At 37.0% G+C, this 20,288-nt stretch overlaps 2 protein-coding genes across 9 annotated transcripts in view; one reads left to right on the forward strand and one right to left on the reverse strand.

Annotated features, from left to right (window-relative positions):
• LOC133534439 (putative peptidyl-prolyl cis-trans isomerase dodo) overlaps nucleotides 1-20,288 on the reverse strand; it is a 380,955-nt gene that overhangs the window by 71,039 nt on the left and 289,628 nt on the right. The gene's annotated exons all lie outside the window — the stretch shown is intronic.
• LOC133534428 (phosphatidylinositol-binding clathrin assembly protein LAP) overlaps nucleotides 648-20,288 on the forward strand; it is a 49,656-nt gene continuing 30,015 nt past the window's right edge. The window contains exons 1-2 of one of the 8 annotated variants that reach the window (XM_061873539.1): nucleotides 648-1,028; nucleotides 18,520-18,662. In XM_061873539.1, the coding sequence (XP_061729523.1) occupies nucleotides 878-1,028; nucleotides 18,520-18,662 (294 nt within the window). In that variant the 5' untranslated portion in view covers nucleotides 648-877. The remainder of the gene's footprint in view (nucleotides 1,029-18,519; nucleotides 18,663-20,288) is intronic. The other 7 variants (XM_061873540.1, XM_061873541.1, XM_061873538.1 and 4 more) reach the window with 7 other exon arrangements.

Genomic DNA, 20,288 nt, shown 5'->3' on the forward strand with positions numbered 1-20,288 from the left:
CTGCTGACTCGGCGAATACTACAGGAAAAATAGCATATTTTGGCGGCAAAATATGTACATCCATGAAACTTTATTTTTATCTTTAAAATTTAGGGGTCCGACCCCTTTTCGGGGGGATGTGTGCAGGGGGCTCAATTTAAAATATTCAATTTTTACAAACTAGGCGAGTGAGGTGTCATGTTCGTCTAATTTTTTGCGCTGAATCGAATGAGACTATACTCATACTTATAGGGTCAATACTTTGTGAAATATGTATGGTTTTTGTTGAAAAAAATTAGAAAATTAAATGTTTCAAGTCAAGTCAAAAGTAGGATAGTTGGTCCATATGATGTAAGTCCGTGAGTTGGTCAAACTAATTTGTCAGTAAATAAGAACAAAAAAACATACTAATCCTTTTTTTTGCGTGCTAGTACTAGTGTAAAACAAAGATAGTATGATTCTCTCTGTCTGTTTGACATGAGATCGTCCTTTGACAAACTATACAAAGCATAGATGTGAGATGGATGTGAGATGGCGATACCTTCATCTTGTCTCACGCAACTCACGTATTGCGGCGTCTCTTAAGCATGGCCTTTAGTCACAATGGCATCAATCAGTCACTTCATTTCTGAAAGTTGAGTATTATTTTTTTATAGCTTGTTTCGAAATTCCTGTTTCATTTCCTTTCTGTCCCATTATGATTTGTTTACATTTTTTTTCATTTGACATAACATATGTCTTATTATCTGGCAATACTTTTCTGTACCCGCCATCTTGAATTTAGTATTGTGCCAGTCGGGGGGGTGGTGACATATTTTATTCAACCCGTCATCACCATAATTTTGTGAATTTGTTGAAAAAAAGGAAAATTAGTGCCGTGTCGAGGTGTGGATAGTTTATGTCAGGACTGAACGTGAAAATGGCGGGTCAGACTATAAACGATAGGCTTTTAGCCGCTCGCCACAGTATAGCCGGGCAAGGCTTAGCAAAATCGGTATGCAAAGCCACTACGGAAGAAATGATCGCACCCAAAAAGAAACATTTAGATTGTAAGTACTGTTTCTACTATGTTTCTGCATGACTGTTATCAATAGGTAGGACTGTATAGCTTTCCGTTCGATAATATGGACTTGTGACTCTAAATTCGTTCCAAGTTATTGGTCGATAAATTATACGATATCGCTTCTTCTTCAATGGTGTAATTATGCTTTTTGGTGAATAAATCAGTATCATAAGGCTGAACAACTTAATAACTTAAACTTAATAGCATTCTATTGGAAGATATCAATCAACCACATTAACTATAGTGTTTTAATTATTTCGAAACAGTTTTCATCCCACGAATTGTATGTAGTTTGACATAGATTCTTGTATTATGTCATGAGAGACTGGAGTATAGTAGTTCATTCGATGAAAAAAACTTGATTGTATTCATACCTGTTTATGTAAGATCCTTGATTACACACACACTGAAATAAGATAGGTAATCTCTTTATACTTATGTATAAACAACCTCAAATACCTTGTTTTCTTAATGACAGCCAAAATGTGTAAACAATTAATTTTATTTAGGTACTTTCATATAAATTTCTGCTGCTGGCTGTTGCAATCTGCAAAATCAAAATCAAATTAGCACTATCTATATAGTAATTGGCCATTTAATGCTATAGTTAATTTGCATGATATGAGTTAAATCCAAATTATGGATATATGCGTAAAATTATGGATAACATTTAATATTTATAAGTACTTATACATTACCTTTGTACTTGTGAATTCTGCACTGGGCTCTATCAGATTTTGGAAAAAAGAAACCTTATATATGTTGAAAATGGCTGAATCATGCCATCTATCACATTTAAGAGACAATTTATGGTATTATTAGAGAATATTAGGTATCAAACACTAGTGAGATACCACTAGTAAGGAATAGCTATTGTGCTTCATTTTTAAATATCTGCATTTTAATTATTCTCATGCTTATGCCTTGGTATTTCTCTGACTTTAAGTTAGTATGACCACAGAATAAGTAATAGTACTACCACACAGAAAAAAAACTTCCTACAAAAAACTGAAGTTTGACAGTGATTCAGGACCAAATCATGTTGTCCCTTTCTAATCTATGGAACTATCCCTTTTGGCTATTTACAGTTATCATGTAATTATTTTATCTGTGGTTGTGCACGCAAAGGGACATCAAGTTGTGCCAACCCTAATAATTGCTCGGAGCAATGCTTAGCCGAAAAAGCACAAACACTCTAGTTTCCTTCCCCTGGTATGCTCAAGGCTATTTAATAGTTATTAAGTTAAGAATCAAGTAGTTTGCCCAAATAGACTTTCTATCAACTAGCTTCTACCCGCAACTTTATCTGTTTGGATTGACGGGGATTGGAAGGATGATTGGTCTAAACTACCCTATATCCTTCTTCGGGCCTCAAACCATGCCAAGGTTCATCTAAATTGGTTCAGCAGTTTTTGCTTGAAGAAGTGACAGATAGTTACATTAGACAGTTACTTTTTTGCATTGGTAATTAGTAGGGATTTAGTACATGTTCAAAAGTTCAAAAATTTATTCTGCAAGTAGGCCTCAAGGGCTCTTTTACAAGTCAATACAACATTTATAGTAACATCATATAGTGATATGAAAAATACATAACAACATTTATAAATACAACAGCCAATACCTGGGTAAACATTACATTATAATAATCTTAAAATAAATAATTAATACAATACAATAGAGATGTATAGTCTCTATGGTTAAAAACACATTAAATCTGGAGATGTAAAAGGTCCCCAATGTCAGAGTACTAATACTAATAAAATTTGGAGGTGTAAAGTCTCTCAAAGTGTCAAAATAAAATTTATACTAAATAAATAAACCGCGTCTGGACTGTTAAACTAGCAGTCTCATAAACTAATGTTGCACAATGTACTAAATCCCTAGAAAGAGGGGGGTAAGTGAAATATTGTATGAGAGTCTGTATATTCACGACAGCCGCACTTAAAGACTTGAGTAATAATATTCTTAACCCTGGAGTTACACACAATATTTGTCATCACACTTGCAAAAAACTAAATTTTAAGCGAAATAATTCTTAAATATGGTGACATTTCAAACATTTGTCTGCTATATTATCATGTTTTGACAGCTTATGTATCGAAGGCAGCTTACCTATCTGATGTTCAGTCACAATTGAAAAATGTGTGAAATTATAATAGCTGCTATATATATATATATATATATATATACATTTTTTAAACATTAACAAAAATACTAAATTATAAACATTTATATTTTAATTGTAAAACTCATTTATACCTAGTAAATTCGTATGAATTAGTAACAAAATAAAATAAAAAGCCAAAACTCCCTAGTTACAGCTTTTTTCTCACAATCCATAAATCCCGTGGGAACAATATAGGCCTTTGTCCTTCAGTACACTTGCATGAAATAAGATCTTTTTCGAACAAGTGTGATGAAAATTTAATTATTGACAGAAAGTGAATGAAAATACTCAATCTCTCTATAAAATGTTGTAAAAAGTTGATGAATGATAATCAGTCATACAAAATTACAGGCAAATTCATTTGAAATATAAAATAACAAATCTGTTGAAGGCTAACATTTGTTTATTGGCAGCGAGACAGTGATAAACAAACAGGACTGCTTCCTGTGTTATCATTGGGGCTGATATCTGAGCATGGCAACATGAGTTGCATTTATAATTTCCTAATTCAGTAGGTTGTTGCATGCAATTAATTTTCTGCCATCATATCATATATGGTCAGCAAAATAATTCCTAATGGATATAAAATGAAATTTAATTGTCTTATTTTACGTTTTACTTTTGTTTGTGGTTTTTTAGCAAAAACGCTTCTAAGTTTAGAGTCGGTTTCAAGCAAACAACAGAAAAACGCCTCTTAAAAGTGAAAGTAAAAAAGGCGGAATCGGAAAATACTTACTGAATTGGATACTGTAAATTGTTTGACTAAAAAATATAAGAAACTTGTAAAGTACTTATAGTTATGCAAATTTTTTCTTATTTCCTCGCAGTAGTCGTGAAAAGCACTATGTATAGGGACAGGGTGACCCACTGTCCCCAAAACTATTCCTTGCTGTTCTTCAAAACTTAATGTGTGACTTACCATGGTCAAACAAAGGAATATATGTGTCTGGGAAATATATGAGCCACCTGAGATTTGCAGACGATATCATATTACTGTCCGAAAACCCATCCCAACTAGGATCGATGATAAATGAACTAATGACAGCTAGTGCAAATGTAGGGTTAGAGATGAATCTCGAAAAAACAAAACTGATGACTAATCAAAAACCGGTACCCATTTTAGCAAGCAACACCACACTCGAATACGTCCAAAAATATGTATATCTTGGGAAACAAATATCATTTAACCCCGAAAGAAATACAGAAGAAATAGAAAGAAGAATAGCCAATACATGGAAACAATTCTGGGCTCACAAAGAAATACTCAAATCGCAACTTCCTGTACACCTGAAGAAAACAGTGATGGATTCATCCCTACTGCCTTGCCTCACATATGGCTGTCAAACCTGGACATTAAATCAGGCAACCAAAAATAAAATACAGACCACCCAAAGAGCTATGGAAAGAAGCTGTTTAGGTATAAAACTAAAAGACAGAATAAGATGCTCCGATATTAGAAAAAGGACACAAGTAACTGATGCCTTACACTTTGCGCAGAGCATGAAATGGAGATGGGCTGGTCATGTGGCAAGGCTCAATGACGGGAGGTGGACAGGAAAGGTGACCAAATGGAGGGGTCCCCTGGGCTCTAGAAAGAGAGGACATCCACTAGCCAGATGGCAGGACGAAATTGTTGCTACTGCGGGTAAGGAATGGCAAAGCGTAGCAAAAGACAGAAACAAATGGAAACTGCTGGAGGAGGCTTTTACCCAGAAGGGGTCTACAGCAGAAAAATAAAAATTAATATTTATAAATATATATATCAAACGAAAAAATTCTCTGTGGAATATTGAAGCTCTAATAGCAGGTTATTTTAGAGTCGACTGAATATAAGTTATACTGGGATAGGACAATTATTACTGACAAAACCGTATACTACAACAGACCTGACATCACGCTTCACGACAAATCCGCCAAAACCGTGTATCTCATAGACATAGCTATACCCAACACCCATAATCTTGCATCAACTCACTCCGAAAAGTTAAGTAAGTACACAGATCTGTCCATAGAAATAAAAAACCAATGGCGAGTGAGTACCGTGAGGACTATACCTATTTTAATTTCGTCCACGGGTGTCATCCCCCGCACTCTACACACCAGCCTTAAAATATTAGACATTCAACCACTGACATACATACTTCTGCAAAAAGCTGCTATCATGAATACATGCCGCATAGTGCGTAAATTTCTCGCCCTAGAACAGTAGGTATAAAACACACTAAGTACCTTCTATACTCGTTTGGCCAAAAGCCCGCGAGTTTAGAAGTAAAGCAACCTCCGGAAGGAGAGAAATAAAAAAGCAAAAACATAAATAATAATAATAATAATATAATAATCTATGTAATGCCTCGGCTGGAAACGCTAAAGTTGGACTTGTATTATTTGAGCACCTCCACTTACGTGTCGGCCCTCAAACTCACTCGTCCATCTTTGAGCGGTTTTCCCTCCTCTCCTACAATGTACTATTGATGTTTTACTGTCCTGCAGGAAAATATCGTAACAAATTCTACTAACATACTTATATTCATTGATGTAAGTATAATTAACTGGATTCACAATCAGCCAAAAAAAGCGGCCAAGTGCGAGTCGGACTCGCTCATGAAGGGTTCCGTGCCATTTATGACGTATTAAAAAAACTACTTACTAGATCTCGTTCAAACCAATTTTCGGTGGAAGTTTGCATGGTAATGTATATCATATATTTTTTTTAGATTTTTCATTCTGTTATTTTAGAAGTTACAGGGGGGGGGGGGAACAATTTTTTTCACTTTGGAAGTGTCTCTCGCGCAAACTATTCAGTTTAGAAAAAAATGATATTAGAAACCTAATTATCATTTTTGGAAACCTATCCATAGATACCCCACACGTATGGGTTTGATGAAAAAAGATTTTTTGAGTTTCAGTTCTAAGTATGGGGAACCCCTAAAATCTATTGTTTTTTTTTTCTATTTTTGTGTAAAAAACCTAATGCGGTTTATAGAATACATCTACTTACCAAGTTTGAACAGTATAGCTCTTATAGTTTCGGAAAAAAGTGGCGGTGACATAATCGGACAGACAGACGGACATGACGCATCTATAAGGGTTCCGTTTTTTGCCATTTGACTACGGAACCCTAAAAATGGCCCCACAAAAGTAATGTACGAACGGCTTGGCAAACAGGCATACGGCTCACCTGGTGGCAAGCGGTCATCGTAGCCTATGGAGTCCTGAAACACTAGGATGACACATTTGCGTTGCCGACACGTTTTTTGTTGTTGTTGTACATGGGTGGGCTTTTTTATGCGTCTGAAGATGTATTTACTGTTTGCAAAACAACTAAAACTTTTTTAAGACAACATGCGAAGGGGAACAATAAATAATAATAAATATTATACGACATTATTACACAAATTGACTAAGTCCCACAATAAGCTCAATAAGGCTTGTGTTGAGGGTACTTAGACAACGATATATATAATATTAAAATATTTAAAAATACTTTAATACATAGAAAACACCCATGACTCAGGAACAAATATCCATGCTCATCACACGAATAAATGCCCTTACCAGGATTTGAACCCGGGACCATCAGCTTCGTAGGCAGGGTCACTACCCACTAGGCCAAAATTATTATGTTATAAAAATGAAAATTGTAATATTGTTAAGTTTTATGATGTAAAACGGAACTCATTTGCAATAGAGTTTGACTCTACTTATCAACCAAATTGATTCCGCTCGTGTCAAATCGTTTCAGTCGAGTCCAATCGTGAAAGTATGTTTACTTAAAAATATAAATCATCACCAATAGACTCGACTATATGGCCTTTGCACATTTAATCGAGAACCGTAAAAAATCGTTTTAAATTTGCTTTGTCACAACCCTATTATTGAATTTAGACATGTAAGGATCAGCCTACCCTTCGAGTTTGAAAAATACTATATTAGTAAATGTCCAATTATGAAATGAAACAATAACCACACACACACACCAAATAATACATGTAGTAGTAATTACTTTCTTGTACACAACATAGGTACAAATTAGGGTTCAGAGGCAACCGAGGCAGTTGTTTGGTAATTGTAATCTTATAAATCCGTTGTAGGGAATGGTCCAGAATGATCCAGACCGGCTAACATGACTTGCGTTCTCGCGCGCGTCGCGCGAATCCATACTTGAGTTGAGACCTCATGATTCATGATAGCCGGTCAGGTCTAGGAGAACATAACCAATATTACAAGAACGTAATAAAAATGTTTAATGTAATAATTTCATATATGTTTAACAGTAGTAACTGCAATTTAATAAGTTGAGAACATTTAAAGTACTTTTGTAAAAACATTTTTTTATACCTATCATACAAGCATTAAAAACATATGAAATAGTGGTTTGAGATTTAATTACTTACTGGAAACAGAGGTCCTAATTTCGATTTTCGTGATAGGGCCTCTGATGTATAAAATTATGAAGTTGCAAATTCTCCAATTATAGAACAGTACAGCAACACTTGGTTGGTAGTACAGCAATATTTTTTACCAGCATCACAATTCTTACATTAAATTAAAATTAAAATTAAAAATTCTTTATTTCAGATCACAAAGCGATCCATATTTTGTTAGTACCATTTTAGCCTTAACACTATGTTAGTAACCTATATATCTACTTAGACCTACCAATAACTACTCCTATCCAGTACCCAATTAGCGGGCAGTCGAGGCGCTCGCCTAATGCCCTCAGCATGCTGTTAGTGCTTTTACATTACAAGAATCGGAAAATTAAAATTGTAATGTGTACATGGCTCACGAGACGGCTATAAATCCGTGACCGTGCTCTGTTATAGTGGCCGGCGTAGGGTTAGCATCAATAGTAGCGGATGAAACAACGCGCCAAAAGTATCTGATATTCCGGATAACTTTTCCAAATACTGAAAAATCTCTAAAATTTACGTTCAAAAGTATATCTTTTAACGTCTTAATTGTTCTACATAGAGAACCACCACATTTTGTTAAGCTGTTACAGAATGGTAGAAACTTTTGAAACCTTGTTTGATCCACTACTTTTGATGCTGACTGTACGAGCCCGATTCCAAAGAAAAACCGCAAATCGGTGTACAGTTTAACCATTTGGGACTCGCATACTACTAGGTCAAAACTAATTTTTTGACCTGCAGCTCTTAAAAAAAATCCCTTGGGAGGAGAGTGCGGTGTCATACTTTACTGTAAATCTATTTGCGGTTTTTTTTTCGTACACCTTCCACTATAACTACTATAAGTACTTAAGTACTATAATGCACATTACCGTTTCCAAAAACTGAAGTGAAGAGACGAAAAATGTCATTGAATTATGGAACCTCCCAAAATTTCACGAGAATTGGTAGAGAAATGCGGACTGCTATGGAAATCAGCCTAGATAGACGAAACACGAAAGCATCTTTGCCCAAGCTGAAACGGAGACGCTTTTCGCGCTCGCTCGGGCAACTAGGATCTCTATTCGTAGGTCTATATCAGTTTGATTACCCTTTCTGACGCACTCTATATGCTCCACTTATGGGTACTGGGGGCTGCTCGCAATATTAGTAAAAGTCGCAAATATTGGAGCTTGTGGCCTGTCGCGGCACGACTCCATTGCACCTACACACGGCCCATGTCGTCGCACCCCATAGTTTGGAAACCTGGCCCTATCAAACAAACTACACAATTACCTACGTGAATAGATTCGAGTCGAAGACTCCATTACTTTAATGTTCCAAGGAATATATAATATCAAAATCCCAAAATTAAGACCTCGAGATCGGATTGCAACTCAAATCAGCTCCAATGCCGTGACAAACGATTACGCTGTATTATTGTATTTGCGAACTTGACCCAATAGGTTTTACTTGCGTTGCGAATATCCGTGGTTCTCTAACAATGTTTTATATGTTTGTTTAGTATTAGTCGAGTATTTCTGAAGGACTACGAGGAACGTCGAACAATTGAAAGCCTAATAAATAAATAAAGTATTTTGCAAAAACCTAAATGGTCGAGCCACGATGTTCGTTTTACTATGCGGCACAAATGGCTTCGTGCTTAAATCTTATTATAGTTTAGTGGTTGGACCAGGATCCATGACGCCTAGAAATATACAGGCTACATGTTCCTAAACCTCTTCAAATTGAAAACCTTCACCATTAATACATTAAAGATTGTTTAAAAAAGTAAACATCAATATCAAGACGTTGCACACCAAAACACGAATATAACAAAGTGAAAGTTCATCTATTTCATATACCGATCTCACAAACGTGTCAAGGACGCTATTACGAGCATTATGCGCCGGCGCACTCAATTCGCACCGTGACCCGTGCGCAGAGGCCGCGGTGACATTTTAATAAGTATGTTCTAACCAGGGCTTTGGTGTAGTGTCTTGTGTTATTGAGCTATGGTGCGGGTGGCGTAGTCTCGGGTTCGCGGGTGGTGGGGCGACAGTCACGTGAGAGCCGTTGGTGAGAGCGGACGTGTCGATCCCAGCTACTGGTGACGTAAGGAGCCGTATACGTTTCCCCCTGTGTGTGTGCGAGTACTACATGTGGCGACGAGGATGGCCTTCATAATAAATGTAAATCATATGTAGGTTGACTTTGTGGTTCATAGTAGGGCTCGCGGTCGTGTCCGTGATTCGTGAACCCGTAGCCGTGCGCCCGGTTTCGTGATTCACGGCTACGGTTTTCTGGTCCGTTCCGCACGTGACATTCGGCTACGTGAAATTAGGGTACGTGAATCCGTGTAGATCCGTGTAGGCGTGATCACGGCTTCACGTATCTTAAGAACACGCCGGTTCGGTCCGCCCGCGACGTTGAGTGAAGATACGATGCGGTCTCTAAGAGCTACGAATAAATATTTATCATGAATTTTTTATTCATAGCTCTAATTCCGTTTCATTACTTTTCAATTAAAATTTATTTTCAATAGTAAGGCCTTTTAAATATTAATGAGTAATAAATGAAAAGAACCAAACATTAATTACAATGAATAGCTACTTTAATATATTTTTTTTTATACTACGTCGGTGGCAAACAAGCATACGGCCCGCCTGATGGTAAGCAGTCTCCGTAGCCTATGTACGCCTGCAACTCCAGAGGAGTTACATGCGCGTTGCCGACCCTAAACCCGCCCCCCCCCCTCGTTGAGCTCTGGCAACCTTACTCACCGGCAGGAACACAAACGAGTTGCTAAAATAATACAACAACACTGTGTGTCAGGAGACCAACTATGATGTCAGGAGTAACTAATGACAATGAATGTGAGTTCAAAATTCTAAACTGCTCCCTCCAGATTAAATAAAAAATACCACGAATTTGTAAAACAAAACATCGCGGTCACTTCTTTCAACTTCACGAATAAAAGGTAAAGCCCACAGCTACTTATGTATATTGTTTGTTTCATTCTAATAAGTCGCTCGCAAATCTTATTATCTTTGTCTGCACGTGCAACTGCACTTCTTATCTCCAAAAAAAAAAAACCGGTATGTTGGCTTAGCTTGTTAGTCATACAATAAAACGCTCTAACAATAATATGTCATTATTATAGTTTCTATTTTCCTCCGTGAGCTTCTACGGGTTATCGTCTTATCTATTGTTTAAAAACCGCAAAGGCGCGTGCCACTATGAAAAAATGGTTAGGCCGCATAGGTAGCGTTTATTGAATTACTACTCTATTGAGCACGGAATAAGATTCATTATGAACTAATATAGAATTCTAACAGAATAGCTGTCTGATCTCTATTGGTGCGTCTAAGGTAGGCGACTAAACGCTCTCAAACCAGCTTAACTTGTGACACTGCGATCCGAAACAAAGATACGTATTCGAAGACCTCGCTTGCACTGGTAATGCGAGCGCACGGCTAGCTAGCGCAAAGGAAGCAATGTTATGTTTCTCGAGGAGCAGGTAAAAAACAGGGCCGGATTTTCACACAAATATATTTGGGTGGTTTTACGTTGTTTAATTTAAAGAGATAAAACATAACACTATTTAAATAGTAGGTACACATCTAACAGAATGGGTTTGTGTAATTACAATAATAACGAGATATACTCATTTTTATAATCAACTGTTTAAACAGTTGTTTGCTAATTTTAAACTTTAAACAGGCTAATTTTAAATAAACAATAAAACAATGGTAAAATAGTAATAAATAAGTCTGAAGAGTTAGCGTTCTTCAGACTTCTAACAAACTGACACTGTTTGTATGGTTTGCTTGAAAGAGTTAGCGTGATTTGACTCTAAACGATATGCATATTTTGTTTTATATTTATTTATTTTATGCATACACTATTATGTATATGTTACTTATTTTTTTGTTGACTCATAATATAAATTTCTATAAATGTTTTACTAAATGTGTACTCTATTGTAAATAATATCTTTATTTTAGTGTACATAATTATAACATATAGGTCTATTTTAACATTAGTAGTGCGGGATTGTTAAATGGATATACATATTTATTACTATTTTACCATTGTTTTATTGTTTATTTTTGTGAAAAACCGGCCCTGTTTTTTACCTGCTCCTCGAGAAACATAACATTGCTTCCTTTGCGCTAGCTAGCCGTGCGCTCGCATTACCAGTGCAAGCGAGGTCTTCGAATACGTATCTTTGTTTCGGATCGCAGTGTCACAAGTTAAGCTGGTTTGAGAGCGTTTAGTCGCCTACCTTAGACGCACCAATAGAGATCAGACAGCTATTCTGTTAGAATTCTGTATTAGTTCATAATGAATCTTATTCCGTGCTCAATAGAGTAGTAATTCAATAAACGCTACCTATGCGGCCTAACCATTTTTTTATAGTGGCACGCGCCTTTGCGGTTTTTAAACAATAGATAAGACGATAACCCGTAGAAGCTCACGGAGGAAAATAGAAACTATACCTTCAATCTAGAAATAAACAGTACTCTTTAATGCCCCGAAAGTCCGAAACTGATAAGAACTGCAGCTGCGTACTTTTTTTCCGTGGCCCCGTACATGTGTTTTTGTTGAATTTGTTTACCTGTATTACCTTTATCAATTTTATCATACCTACCGAAGATTTGCAGACCCTTTTGTTTCTTTGGATTAGGATTGCCTTGTTTATATTTAGGCTACGTTATATTCTTTGATAGTAGCAAGCTTTTACAAGTTCAAGTTTGCTTTTTCATTCATTTCATTAATACTTAACAGAGAAAAATTTCTTCTCTTGATTTAATAATGACAACCAGTAGCACAGCGTTGCTTAAGTTCATAATTATAATGATACTTACTAGGGAGTTTTACACCTTATATTTATATTAGTGCTATGGAACGAGCAGGTCGCTAGTTTTGACTATTAATCATTAGCTGGTTATACAAAAAACAGGATAACCCCATAAATTATTTAGATATAACCATTATATTCAAATCGATGCAAAAAATACAATACTAAGTGGTAACTTAATTCAATAATACCTAGGCCTTATTTATTTTTCTCCCGGGCGTGTCGAAACTACGAGACGTGCGATAAGTACCTATCCAACGGAACCGAGCCCGAAGCTCCGCACACGAACGCAGGTACGGGCTACGTATCATGGCGTGTCACGGTCACGGCGTGTCACGTGAATCCGGTCGCGAACGCAGGTACGAGGTACGTACCTTGGCGTGTTCGTGAAATTCGTGATCTTAGTACCGCCGGGCTTAAGAACCCGTAGCTACGGATCGGCGTGTATCACGGATATCAGGAGCCCTAGTTCATAGTTAACTTTTGGTTTGAAAATGCGTTTTTACGTGTTCAAACTTGATTGATCAAATTGTAGTAAACTTGTGTCGTTCACGAGTGGGTGATTTGAAGGAACTGTAGGAGCTGTATCTTTTGATTGAACTGACTCGCTTTTCAACTCACTGATGATTTAATTCGCTCAGTAACTCATCTATCTCGGTGTTCCTTCCTCGCTCTTTCCCACTCATGATTCGAATCAGCCGGCAAAGCGTGACTAGAGAGTGAGACGATGCGAATATGGTTCGGAGCAGTTCGAAAAACTTCGGAGGGTGTTCGGAGACATGGCGGGGTCGCGTCGCGCGGCTCGCCATCCTGATCGCACTTTTGGCTATGTGTATCTGATTGACTGACATTTCTGTCTACTCTCTTTTGAAGAATATAGTCTACAAATCCACTGAGCGAAATGAGTTATCACCGCGAGCGAAAGGTATGAATTAGTCTTTTCGGCTCAGGGTAGCGTTTTGCATTTTCCTCATCAAAGCTAAGAAAAAAATTGATGTATGTATGTCCATTAGTAAAATTCTTTTTTATTTCTTAGTATTATTATACTTGGTAGTCTTTTGTCGTTATTTTTATGTTTTCTAAAATATTAGATATCCTAAATGTCAGAGAACTTTCGATACTCAATTGATATGGCGAATGGCGAATAGTCATATAAGTTTACAGTCACATACTTTTTGTTCTTAGACGTCACAGTTCCGTCAAACAATTTCTAACACTGGCTACTCGTATGCGTGTAGAGATCTCGAAAACACCAGTCTAATGTAACCGTAAGATTCGTAACAACCTATGTGAAATTGGTGGGCTCACTTATACCAGTTTTTCTAACCCCTGAGTCGCGTATGATAAGTGAGCGGTTTTAATATTATTTCAATAATTGATTACAGCGCCATTCAGAGTTGAATAGCTTTATTAGATTCGGGCCAGGCAAGCTTTTGTGAAATAATTAAAGAGCATATTATGTCTCATACATTTGACATCATATTTTAGACGGTGGCATATGCTACATACAGTTGATATTCATTCTAGAAATGTCAATCGGTAACACCCTATTAGAATAGAAAGTTGCTACTTATGTACGCCGTGTTGTAACTTGTAACTTAACTTTGAATGTGCGAGTTCGGCGACACTGGTTTTCATACTAAAAAGCTGTCATTTCATATCTACCCACTAGTTTATTAAATCGTGATAATCTCTTACGTTTACGAGGCAGTCGGATTATAATATCAAAAGATTTAAGGAACAGTGTTCAGTATCCTTTTCAATAGACAATATTAAGGATAAAGTGCTATCTCTATTATAAAATGAACATGGATTAGACGGTTCCGAGGTAAGACACAGGCACACAATACATAAGGCGAAAAGGGAAGGAGTATGGGGACAGGAAGGACAGAGCAAAGGAAGCGACAAGTACAGCAGATGACAAATAGTTTGTTATATGTATAAATGGAAAAACATAATGAATGGTCGGCAAACTTCAAACCAACCGCACAGGTGGAGATGTGAAAGTAAAGAACGAGGAAACTGGCCAAACATTGAGATGACCCAAAATGTGATTCTCTTAAAAAGAGTGGAAGGTGAATTGAAAGTTAGAAGTGAGCATGAAGGAAGTATGGAACTCAATAAAAACAATATATACGAAAGTAAACTAATAAAGATATTGTGAGTATTGATTAAGATATAAACTGATTTCTTTCAATAAAATTGTAATAAGGAAGGGATGTAGTGTCTTCTGTTATTGAGCTATGGTGCGGGTGACGTAGTCTCGAGTTCGCGGGTGGTGGGGCGACAGTCACGTGAGAGCCGTTGGTGAGAGCGGACGTGTCGATCTCAGCTACTGGTGACGTAACGAGCCGTATACGTTCCCCCTGTGTGTGTGTAAGTACTACATTTGGTACTGCTGAACCCTCAGATCAAAGAATAGTAAAGAGAGGACAAGCCGCCGGCGGCCGTGTCGCAGATGTTAGCTCATTGAGCATACACTGCTTCTAGTTCACCGTCAGTTGTTACCGAGTGTGCACTAATGCTGAGAACATTCCGGTTTTTTTCCAAAATACTGAGCTGTGCAATAGTTACCTGCAAACATCGTAGTGACTTGATTAAATTCCATACCAATGGGATCACTTTTCACAGGTAAATACGATACAAACCATTAATTTCTAATAAAACAACGAATACAACCTAATATTCCGACTTTCATCCATATCCATATACATTTACGCTTGATTGTCATTCAACAATATTCAACATATTGTATTATATTGCTGCTGTACAAGTTACATAATTGCAAAGCCACGTGTTTACGCCTAATGTAAATGAAACACGTCGATGACGCCGCAATGAAATGAGGGTAGAAAACGAAACACTCAATAACAAATTGTCTCAGTGCATAGTACGTAAGCTGCTTGGTCAGTGATGTGTAGCATACCGCGCAGCGAAAAATCGGTATCGATAAATTTTAATCAGTTGATGTTAACAATAATTTTAAATGAAAGATATGGATGGATATACTGTATTAAAAATCTATATCATAAATTATGTTACTACATAAAATAATTAAATCATACATTATGAGGCTGTGTTATTGATTTGTACGTATATCAGGTGATTCTGATATGTTTTATATAATATTTATTTAGAAATTTCCAAGTGCTCCCGAAATTCAGAGCATAGAATACCTACGGTTGAAAATAAAAGAGCCTAAATAACCCCGAAATTTCGGGTTGGGGGTATTTAAAGCGTTTATAAAAAAAAGTACTATACCTAAATCTAAACATTTGAATAAATATGTTATCAACACATTACCATATTTTAAATACTTAATTATTATTTTATCAACAATAGTTTAATATCGATATCACGATGTCTCTGGCCTAGTCTTTATCTTTGTGAGCGCGCATGCTGACACGACTCGCTGCTCGTTCGCATGCACACAGACATGGAAATGATGCGCGTGTATTATGCAATAGGAGCGTCGGTATATAAGTGTGTGTGCTTTAGATGTGTGCGTGCTTTGTCTTTGCAATTACTTGGCATTGTGTGGGTTAAAGAACTTGCGACAGGCGAACTCAATACAAATCGCCGGCACGGCCGATCTCCTTTAATCATATATCTGTAGCTGAACCTCACTAAGCTTATTCAGTAATTATATTTCAGTTTGGTTCAACAAAGACCACATAATATTGGAAATTAACCGCCTTAGGCACGCATGTTGACTTCAGAACCTTTTTATTCCACCGGTTAAATAGTCCAAAAGAGTGATCTCGAGTAACCGGCTTTATTTTCGTTTACTTCTGCCAAATTACCCTTAACATAACTGACAAAAGTATTGTCTATACCTACACTCTATGGGGACGCCGACCTCGATCTTGTCGTGTGCCAAGTTCGGAGAGAATTAATAACAGTAGATGGCTGTTATAGCATCGTTATAGTCATTACAGAATTGGTATCCAGCTTTGAATTGAAAACTCGTAGATTTAGAGTAGTTTTCGAAAATACGTCAGCTTTTTTTATTTTTATTTTTTATTTTATTTATTTAACACAGTGCAAACTTACAGTACTACACCAATTCGCTTACACACTAGAAAAAATAGATGTCAGGAAAATAAAAATATACAAACAGATAACATGTCAAGAAAAATAAAATTTACATAGTCAGTCAATTAATTACAATATTTAGCATATATAAAATGTCAAGGAAGATCAAATTTACAAATTCAGCCAATTAATTACAATAATTCAAATTCAAAAAGTCAAATTCAAACTACACCAATTCGCTTACACACTAGAAAAAAATAGATGTCAGGAAAATAAAAACATACAAACAGAAAACAGATAACATGTCAAGAAAAATAAAATTTACATAGTCAGTCAATTAATTACAATATTTAGCATATATAAAATGTCAAGGAAGATCAAATTTACAAATTCAGCCAATTAATTACAATAATTCAAATTCAAAAAGTGTCTAGCAATATTACATAGGTACGCTAAACTATTGGCAAACATGTCGGCATCTGCGTACTGAGCGAGCATTGAATGCAGACTCGATAGAGCGCGTGAGGTAGGAGCGTGCCTCGCGTAGCATGTGCGAGCAGAAGGCCGCTGCAACAGGCATGGCCGGCGGCGTGGTGTTACTGCCCCGTCCACATCCTGGGGTATCCTCTTAGGAACTATCAATCCCATCTTCTCCAACACCTCGGGACTGTCGACTCGATGGTGAACGATCGAGAGATAGTGAACTAGGAGTAAGAACTTCCTCCTTAGTTCAAGTGTTTCCAGCCCGACCATCCCCGAGACAAAGATGGAGGGATAGAGATACGGATAGTACCCATAAGCTTTTTTATATAACCAACGAGCAAATTTGCGCTGTATTCTCTCCAACATTGGAGAGTACTTGTCCTCATAAGGATCCCAAACAATGGCACCATACTCTAATTTACTGCGCACATATGCGTTATATAAAACTTTAGCCACTCCAACATGAAACTGTTTACATATCCGCATAACAAACCCTAATGTTTTACTCGCCTGCTTACTAATATTAATGACATGTGTGTGAAAGTCAAATCGATCAACAAGAACTAAGCCCAAGTCGCGGATTTCACTAACTCTTTCCAAGGTGGCATCGGCTAAACTATATTGAGTTAGGAGTGGCGAACGTTTGCGTGAGAAAGTTATCACCTTACACTTGTTCACATTAAAAGGTAGCCGATTTAACACACTCCACTCAGCTGCAGCATCAATATCAGCCTGCAATCTCGCACTTTCAGCCATACTGCTGATACCTAGGAACAGTTTAAGGTCATCAGCAAAAAGAAGGCATTTAGCGCTGCGAGTTACATCAGGCAAATCATTAATCATAAGGAGAAACAGCGTAGGCCCTAGAGTACTGCCCTGACTTACTCCAGACCGGGTGTAGTAATCGCTTGATTCAAAACCGCTCACCCTGACATACTGTTGCCGGTTGGACATGTAACTAGCGAAAACCTACCTTTGAAACATTTAAGTAGTTATTTTCTTAGGACCGGACGAGTATATCTGACTAACTAAACTAAAATGTCCTGGGGGCCTAGCCAAGATGATAATCGTACATCGACAAACGCCAAAGGAAAAAAAAATCGGAATGACAGATGCCACGGAAACTCACGTGACTATTTCCATACATTATTTAAGTTTCGATTGGCGTTTTCTATTAACGATTGTCATCATGGCTATAGTATCTGCACGCCAATCTGACGACCGGGGCAGTAAAACATCTCATTCACACCTACACTGCCGTAGCAAGAGTAATATGACACCGGTCGTTAGGTTGGTTTGAGAATACTATAGGCTCCCTGGTCAACATTCTACATTCGATCCGAGGAATTTATGGCGGTAAAAAGGTTTGACATAAAGAAGGGTCATCGTCATTTAGATAGATATAAGATCTAGTTGTTTTTTTGCTTGTCAAAAAGGAGAAAGCTGAATTTTATACAATTTAAGATTCTGTGGGATAATGACAATATTGAAAACGAAACATTTCTTGCGCCTATTTATCTGATTTCTTTCTTTTCAGATCTAGTCCACTGCACAAACGAGCCAAATGTCTCGATACCGCAGCTTGCCAACTTGCTCGTCGAGCGAACACAGAACACCAATTGGGTGGTGGTGTATAAAGCGCTCATCACAGTACATCATTTACTTGCATATGGGAATGAGGTGGGTTATTTGAAACTTACTCGATTTTTAATAGGCAGTTTACAGTTTAAAGTACTCTGTAATCCGTGATACTGATATATATCGTGTTTGATTGATTGTTCAATTGTCTCAAGTAGGGCGAGCCAGCGTTAACCGAATTCTATTTCTATGGACATATTTTCACTGCTCTTTAAGCAATAAAAATATGGCAGAGATACTTGTGGCCTTTTGATCGTTTAATCATGCTGAAATAATTAGGACTGCGTGTAATTATGAGTCTATAGAACTAGCTGTTGGTTTCATAGTGAAAAATCATAAAAATCCAAGAATATTTTTATCTCTCGCAATACCTTGAGATGCACCTGTTACAGGTGTACCTGCGTGTTATATCTGTATCACGGTGCTTTGACAAAAATGGGACCAATCTTTAAGTAGGTACATATAGTTACTTTCAAACAAAAAAATAATTTCCTAAATCTGTTGAGAATTTACGGAAGCCTATGGCAACAAACATAAAAAATAGTGTAAAAAGCACTTAAATAACGGAATTTAGAACCGCCTCCTTTTCGAATATTGGAATCTATTGATTAAGAATTTATTTAAGTACTTACTATCTTCTCTTATACAATTCATATGTTTATAGTGCATACGGCCGACGTCGCATTAAAATATAATAGTTATAGAGTCTGTGCGGAAAAAGAAGAGTCGTGGAATGTATGGGGCCCAATACATTCCACGACTCTTTATCTTTCCGAACAGACTCTATCACAAGGCGACTATGGGCCGGATCCTTCAGTATAGTAGGTATTTACATATTAAGAATTTACTCCTGTGATACACACAATTGAATGATGATTCTACAATAGGTTTCAAAGGGCTACGCTGTACAAGCCGGTCTTGGAATTTCAGATACTTACCATGTGTTTGGTCCAGTTCAATTCTAGGACTTTGGGTACGGAGATCGACAAGAGAAGAGACAAGAAAAGGTTCCACTTGGAATGATGTTTCAGGGTATTCTTGGGCTACCAAAAAACTATTTTAAAGTGGTGTTATAAATAAGTCCGTAAAAATCAGTTATGATACAATTCTCAGCTGGGGAAAAGAGTTATGTTCTGTAATACACTTACACCCTTATTCATAAACGTGTACTAAAGTTACGATGCCGCTAATAATCGTTTGTCCTTTTCCATCATACCAATACGTCGGAAAGGGACAAACCATTATTAGCGGCATCGTAACTAACAACTTATGTGCACTCCCCTTTTAAATTATTTGGAATGAAAAAAGACAAAATTGCATTCCGCGCGGGAATATAATTTACTTTAAAAAATACTAAGGTAAAAGGTAACTATGTAGCAAACAAATGACAACATGGGGCGCAGAGTGCGCGCGCTTTCGTCGAGAAGGCATAAGGTCAAACGGACTAGGAGCAGTAGGAGCGCCGCTCCAATTTTACGTCTTTTTTCATAATTCATAATTTTATAATTCATAATTTTTTATTGCATGAAAGTGAGTACAAAAGGTGTTAGTACTTACAAAAGTTCATCACAATCTACCGAGATCCAGCACGCAATATATATCTTATTGTACTAGTACTTATATCTAAGACTACGAACTAAATTAATTTCAGTAGGCGAGTAGTCATAG

The sequence above is a fragment of the Cydia pomonella genome, chromosome 2, assembly GCF_033807575.1.
Source record: "Cydia pomonella isolate Wapato2018A chromosome 2, ilCydPomo1, whole genome shotgun sequence".
Classification (NCBI taxonomy): Eukaryota; Metazoa; Arthropoda; class Insecta; order Lepidoptera; family Tortricidae; genus Cydia; species Cydia pomonella.